This window comes from Poecilia reticulata, linkage group LG15 (genome assembly GCF_000633615.1).
Source record: "Poecilia reticulata strain Guanapo linkage group LG15, Guppy_female_1.0+MT, whole genome shotgun sequence".
In the NCBI taxonomy this organism is placed as follows: Eukaryota; Metazoa; Chordata; class Actinopteri; order Cyprinodontiformes; family Poeciliidae; genus Poecilia; species Poecilia reticulata.
Genome location: NC_024345.1, coordinates 29,783,552 through 29,790,411, shown reverse-complemented (window position 1 = coordinate 29,790,411; position 6,860 = coordinate 29,783,552). Strand labels below are relative to the sequence as shown.

Below are 6,860 nucleotides of genomic sequence, written 5' to 3'. Positions count from 1 at the left end.
CCCGTGTCGTCCCGCCGCTGCAGCGAGCGCATCGGCATGCGGCAGTCGCAGGTGGACAAGCTGTACGCGGGGCTGAAGGACCTGGCGGAGGAGCGGCGCGGGAAGCTGGACGAGCGTTTCCGTCTGTTCCAGCTGAACCGGGAGGTGGACGACCTGGAGCAGTGGATCGCCGAGAGGGAGGTGGTGGCCGGGTCGCACGAGCTGGGCCAGGACTACGAGCACGTCACGGTGAGACGAGACCAACGAAACCCAAACCTTTACTGTTTTAAACTGAAAATGATTCATTCGTCACCAGAATCAGCAAAACCAGGTTTGTGGAAGTTAAACTGCTAATAAAGTTAAAATGCAGGGAAGCTCCAACCTGCTGCTGGTTTTATTCTGATAAACAGTTTAAACTGTTTAAAGTTTCATTTCCATTGGTGCAAATTAAAATGATCCTTTTAATTTCTTCCATTTTATCTAGAATAAGATATTTTTAGTTTTTAACATAATTTTTTAACTCCTGAATGTTTTGTGGCAGTTAAACTGTTTTCATGAGTTTTATTGGTTTTTCTCTGATTTATGAAACGTCTGAATGTGTCTGATATTTTAAACAACCATCCAGAGAAAAACTACCGAGACGTTTAAATCATTTTCTCTGAAGCTTTTCTGACTTTTATACTTAGAATCAAAACTAAAAACAGATTTAAAAAGATTTCTTTAGTGTTTTAAATCAGATAAAACAAGGAAAACATGAACATGAGCTCCTGCTTCATCCAGTTAACCTCTGACCTTTCCTGGTCCGATCAGATGCTGCAGGAGCGATTCCGAGAGTTCGCCCGCGACACGGGAAACATCGGCCAGGAGCGCGTCGACGGCGTCAACAAGCTGGCGGACGAGCTGATCAACGCGGGCCACGGCGACGCGGCCACCATCGCCGAGTGGAAGGACGGGCTGAACGAGGCCTGGGCCGACCTGCTGGAGCTCATCGACACGCGGACGCAGATCCTGGCCGCCTCCTACGAGCTGCACAAGTTCTACCACGACGCCAAGGAGATCCTGCACCGCATCCTGGACAAGCACAAGAAGCTGCCGGAGGAGCTGGGCCGCGACCAGAACACCGTGGAGACGCTGCAGAGGATGCACACCACCTTCGAGCACGACATCCAGGCGCTGGGCACGCAGGTACGCTGGAGCCAGGGCGCCTGGGAGCCTGGCGCCTGGAGAACCAGGCGCCCGGAGAGCCAGGCGCCCGGAGAGCCAGGCGCCCGGAGAACCCGGCGCTCCACCTGTTAGTAAGGTGGAAACATGAAGGAGTTTGTTGAGCTCTGTCCGGTCTGTCTGCAGGTCCGGCAGCTGCAGGAAGATGCCGTCCGTCTGCAGTCGGCGTACGCCGGAGACAAAGCCGACGACATCCAGAAGAGGGAAGGAGAGGTGAGAGACCAGCACTCTGCTCCCTCATTAGACCAGACAGACGTCTTAAAGAGACAGCGCCACTGCTGCTCTCAGCGCAACGCATGCTGCACGGCTGCTGCTCTCACATCACATCAGCCCTCTGCTCCTCCACACACCTGAAGAGCCTCAGCAGCACAGATTACTTTAACTATACCGGAGCCAGGGCTTAAAGGGCCGGTATCATGGGTTTTCAGGCACAGACTCACATTTTATAGGACAATCTAGTAACTGTTACCTTCGGTTGTTATAGACTTTAAATAAATGTCACTTCCTGATTTATCCCCTTGAAATTGGGCCTCTGTCTCTTTAAGAACTCCTGCTCCTTCTGAAGCTCCGCCTCCATGGCTCCTCTTTTACCCTTTAATGTTTTCACCAGCGTTGCTCTGAGCAGCAGCTCCTATGATGAGCTCAGCAGCTGTTTGCTAATTGCTGCTGGCTAGTCTGAAGGAGCTGAGGGGGAGGAGCTGCGCCTCGGAGGCGGGGCTAGGTCCACCCAGGCGTGTTGCAGCTTAATGGTTGCCATGGAGACCAAATTATTCCTCAAGCATGAAAGAATCAAAGCAGCACTGCATGTTTAAAGCAGGATGGGAGATAGAAAACGTTGGTTTTATGTGATACCGGCCCTTTAAATGTTCCTCCTCACACACTGTGACATCACACAGGGAATGGTCAAAATGCCGTAAACTGGGGAAAATTAACTGGTCTGTGCTGAAGTTTGACTCCTGAACACTAAACTGGTGAAACCATGAATCTGAATGATCACCATGTCATCAGTTCTCATCCTGGGTCACTGGGGTAGGTCAAGGGTCACTGAGCATCTGGACTGATTCATCTCCAGTTGCTGTTTCAGGTTTAAACTGGTTTAGATACTGGGGGGATTCCCAGCCTTACTGGGACAGAGAGGCCTTTGACCTCTGCAGGTCGCAGCGCTGACCTGCTGTAGGAACATTTACTGACCTGCTGCTGCTGCAGCACCGGGACATGAAACCAGCAGATGAATGGATGAATCTGCTGGTTTCATGTCTGATTGTCTGAGTTCATGTTTCACTGGATCAACTGGTTCTGATCCACCAGGGAATGAAAACGGTCCTCTGGCGGAGATTTTAGTCTAAAAAAGCTGGACCTGGTCCAGAATCTCTCTGCACCGGGTCCAGAGTCCTGGTTCTGGTCCAGAGTCCTGGTCCTGGTTCTGGTTCTGGTCCAGATTCCTGGTTCTGGTCCAGAGTCCTGGTTCTGGTTCTGGTCCAGAGTCCTGGTTCTGGTCCAGGTCCAGAGTCCTGGTCCTGGTTCTGGTTCTGGTCCTGGTCCAGAGTCCTGGTTCTGGTCCAGGTCCAGAGTCTTGGTTCTGGTCCTGGTCCTGGTCCTGGTCCAGAGTCCTGGTTCTGGTCCAGAGTCCTGGTTCTGGTCCAGGGTCCTGGTTCTGGTCCAGAGTCCTGGTTCTGGTCCAGGGTCCTGGTTCTGGTCCAGAGTTCTGGTTCTGGTCCAGAGTTCTGGTCCTGGTCCAGGTCCAGAGTCCTGGTTCTGGTCCAGAGTCTTGGTTCTGGTCCAGAGTTCTGGTCCTGGTCCAGGTCCAGAGTCCTGGTTCTGGTTCTGGTCCTGGTCCTGGTCCAGAGTCCTGGTTCTGGTCCAGGTCCAGGTCCAGAGTCTTGGTTCTGGTTCTGGTCCTGGTCCAGAGTCCTGGTTCTGGTCCAGAGTCTTGGTCCTGGTCCTGGTCCAGGTCCAGAGTCCTGGTTCTGGTCCAGAGTCTTGGTTCTGGTCCAGGTCCAGAGTCCTGGTTCTGGTCCAGAGTTCTGGTCCTGGTCCAGAGTCTTGGTTCTGGTCCTGGTCCAGAGTTCTGGTTCTGGTTCTCCATCATAAAGACGTATCTAAATGTTCCGGATCTCCTGACGCCTCCTGCGGCCCACAGCATCACGGAGCCTCCACTTCACCCTGCAGTGGCCTGAACGGGTTTAACCTCATCCTGTGGTTCTGACCCAGACAGAATGACTCATCTGACCTAACATCAGTGGTCTAGTCAAAGTAAACCAGTTAGCCTTTAGATCTCAGGGAATGGTTGCCATGGAAACCTTGTCAAACCCTTCGCTGCAGTTTTCTGACATTAGAGTAAAAACTGTTGCAGTTAAACTTCAACATGGCTTCCAGAAGAGGCCTCGGTGTCGCGTCATTTTCCTTCCCCAGGGAACATGGAGTCATTCAATGAGTTCCTCCCAAGATAAATATTTAATATCTGATGGTTCCATTTATTCAAAACTGTTTTTATTTGTGATTATTTTCCTGCTGAGTCGATGTTGTGAATGTCAGATTATGCTGAGATTATTCTGAGTTTTGTCCCACCAGAGGAGCCGTAGTTTCACCTCCACGTTTATGTCAGGCTGGTGTTTCCTGGATCCGACCCGTCTGGACTCTGCTGGTTCTGGTTATTCAGGCCAGCGTGTTAGCATGTTAGCATGTTAGCGTGTTGCTGCTGTGTTTTGACCGTCCCTGTGTGTCTCCCTGCGTTTCGCTCTGTGGGCCCAGAAGAGAAAGGGAGAGGTGAGACTCCGCCCCCTCCAGCTTTGCATCACTTGGCTGCTCTTCCTCTCCTCCTCTTCCTCTTTGGACTAAAATGAGCTCAGGAACATTTTAGTCGCTCTGGCTGAGCTCTCGTCTCAAACTGGGATCGTTTGTCTCGGCCTTCTCCACCCGGCTGGGCTGCTGAGAAGCTGAAAACAAACGCTCCTGCAGTAACAAGGTGAGCAGGCAGTGAAGCTGGGGAGGAGGCTCCATGGTTACCGCCTCCTCTTCATCGCACCTTCATCACCGGTCAGAAACATCGAAGCTAAACGATGCGACTTTATTAAAAATATGTTTTTACAGTTCAGACTGAGACCGATAATCTGTGTAAGCATCGATCTCCTCGCTGAAGAAGCGCACGGTCGAAAACAACCAATCAGAGCCAGGAGGCGGGGCTTAGTGCTGTCAATCATCCTCATGTACGTGCTGTTAAAGATGTTAATGGCAGAGAAACAACTTTAACAGGAAAACCGTTTATCCACCTTCATCAGTGGCTATGCTAACTAGCATTAGCATTCATGACGACTGCAGTGTAGCAGAGAACAAGGGGGAGGTGGAGGGTGATTGACAGCACTAAGACCCGCCCCCACGCTCTGATTGGTGGTTCTAGTTGGCGCTGGGAGAAGGAAGGAGATGAATATTTATACAGATTGTCTCAACAAATATGTAAAAAACTATTTTCTATAAAGTACTGCAGCTTTAAGAGCCGTTCTGGTTCTGGTTCTGGTTGGATCCGGAGCGTCTGCAGGTCACAGCTGGACATTAGTCTCAGTGATGCTGACGGGACAGAATCAGCTTTAATTCAGGTGGATCCTGTGACATCACTTCCTGTTTAGCCTCAGCAGGCTAACGTTAGCTAGCTGCTTGTTTTCTGCTCAGAGCTTCTGCTGCTGCACGACGACGGCGCTGGTTTGAGTTGAAGCTGCAGCTGGTTCCCTCCCTCTGTCTGCCGTGGGGACATGTCCCCCATGTCCCACCGTGTCTCCCTGCGCCCTGCCGTCCAGCCGGCCCTCATGTCTCCGTCTGTCCCTGCAGGTGCTGGAGGCCTGGAAGAGCCTCCTGGAGGCGGCGGAGGCCCGGCGCTCCAAGCTGCTGGACACTGCCGATAAGTTCCGGTTCTTCAGCATGGTGCGGGACCTGATGCTGTGGATGGACGACGTCATCCGGCTCATCGAGGCCCAGGAGAAGCCCAGGTAGGAGCCGCTCCGCCCGGAGGCACGCTACCGGGCCGGGCGACCTCTGACCTCCGCCGCTGCGCCCGCAGGGACGTGTCGTCGGTGGAGCTGCTGATGAACAACCACCAGGGCATCAAGGCGGAGATCGACGCTCGCAACGACAGCTTCACGGCCTGCATCGAGCTGGGCAAGGCGCTGCTGGCCCGCAAGCACTACGCTGCAGAGGAGGTAGGCAGCGCCACCTGCTGGACAGCACTACGCTGCAGAGGAGGTGGGCAGCGCCACCTGCTGGACAGCAGAAAGCTGCCTCTGTCCGGTTCTGACTCGATGACTTTAGATCAGATTTCAGCTTCAGATTCACTAAAAACAACAATTAATGTTTAATTAAATTTATGTACTTTTAATCTGATTCACTTCAGATTAAAAGTGATTTTAAAGCAAAGTGATTAAACTCACTTCAAAAGACCAACCAATCAATCAATCAATCAACCAATCAATCAATCAATCAATCAATCAATCAATCAATCAGTGTTATAAATAAAACATCCTGCATTGATAATCTAGAATCCAGAAACAAACTTTGTTTGCTCCCATCGTCTGAATCTTCGTTACGGATCAAAATGTTTGATCATCAAAATGTTGACCGATCAGCTCAGACCAGCTGGCGTCGCTCTGCATGTACTGGACCTCAGTGTTCCGGCTGGTTTTCAGTTTTCAGGAAGCCAAAGTTAACCGGGTCAGGCCCGGTTCTGTTCTGGGTTCTTGGAACCGTCCTGGATCAGGACATTTCTGGCTCCGGCTCCCTCTAGTGGCCACAGAGGCAGCTGCAGCACCATATGGACTGTTTACTGGTTTCTCCTCCAACCAGTACGGCCAGTCTGCAGCCAGTACCAGGATGTTTGTTGGTCTGTGTGGGTGACCTTTGACCTCTAAAGCTCAGTTTCCGGCTGCAGATTAAGGAGAAGTTGCTCCAGCTGACGGACAAGAGGAAAGAGATGATCGATAAGTGGGAGGACCGCTGGGAGTGGCTGAGGCTGGGTGAGGCGTCCGACCCGTTGCGCCGGTTCCGACGGGCCCGGCCCGGTTCTGACCCGTCCCCGGTTGTGTCCCCAGTGCTGGAGGTGCACCAGTTCTCGCGGGACGCGGGCGTGGCGGAGGCCTGGCTGCTGGGCCAGGAGCCGTACCTGTCCAGCCGGGAGATGGGCCAGAGCGTGGACGAGGTGGAGAAGCTCATCAAGCGCCACGAGGCCTTCGAGAAGTCTGCCGCCACCTGGGAGGAGCGCTTCGCCGCGCTGGAGAGGCTGACCACGGTGAGGCCCGCCGGACCGGACCGGAACCAGAACCAGAACCAGAACCGGACGCTCTGTCTGCTTCTCTGTCCAGATGGAGTTACTGGAAGTGAGAAGAAGGCAAGAGGAAGAGGAGAGGAAGAGGCAGCCGGCAGAGGCTGCTGAGGCTGCAGCCCAGAGCAGGTGAGGAGGAGGACTGGGGGGAGGACTGGGAGGAGCACTGGGAGGAGGACTGGGACTGGGAGGAGGACTGGGAGGAGGACTGGGAGGAGGACTGGGAGGAGGACTGGGAGGACTGGGAGGGAAACTGGGAGGACTGGGAGGGGAACTGGGAGGACTGGGAGCACTGGGAGGACTGGGAGGGGAACTGGGAGGACTGGGAGCACTGGGAGGGGAACTGGGAGGACTG

General features: G+C 53.3%; 1 protein-coding gene across 1 annotated transcript in view; it reads left to right on the top strand.

Moving 5' to 3' along the window:
* The window catches only part of LOC103477426 (spectrin beta chain, non-erythrocytic 1-like), a 78,770-nt gene extending 72,109 nt beyond the window's left edge, over nt 1-6,661 (top strand). Inside the window, 8 exon segments of the mRNA XM_017308877.1 lie at nt 24-228; nt 790-1,164; nt 1,327-1,413; nt 5,023-5,180; nt 5,252-5,390; nt 6,116-6,200; nt 6,276-6,472; nt 6,546-6,661. Coding sequence (XP_017164366.1) covers nt 24-228; nt 790-1,164; nt 1,327-1,413; nt 5,023-5,180; nt 5,252-5,390; nt 6,116-6,200; nt 6,276-6,472; nt 6,546-6,638 — 1,339 coding nt within the window. The 3' untranslated portion in view covers nt 6,639-6,661.
* Nucleotides 6,662-6,860: the final 199 nt, after the last annotated feature.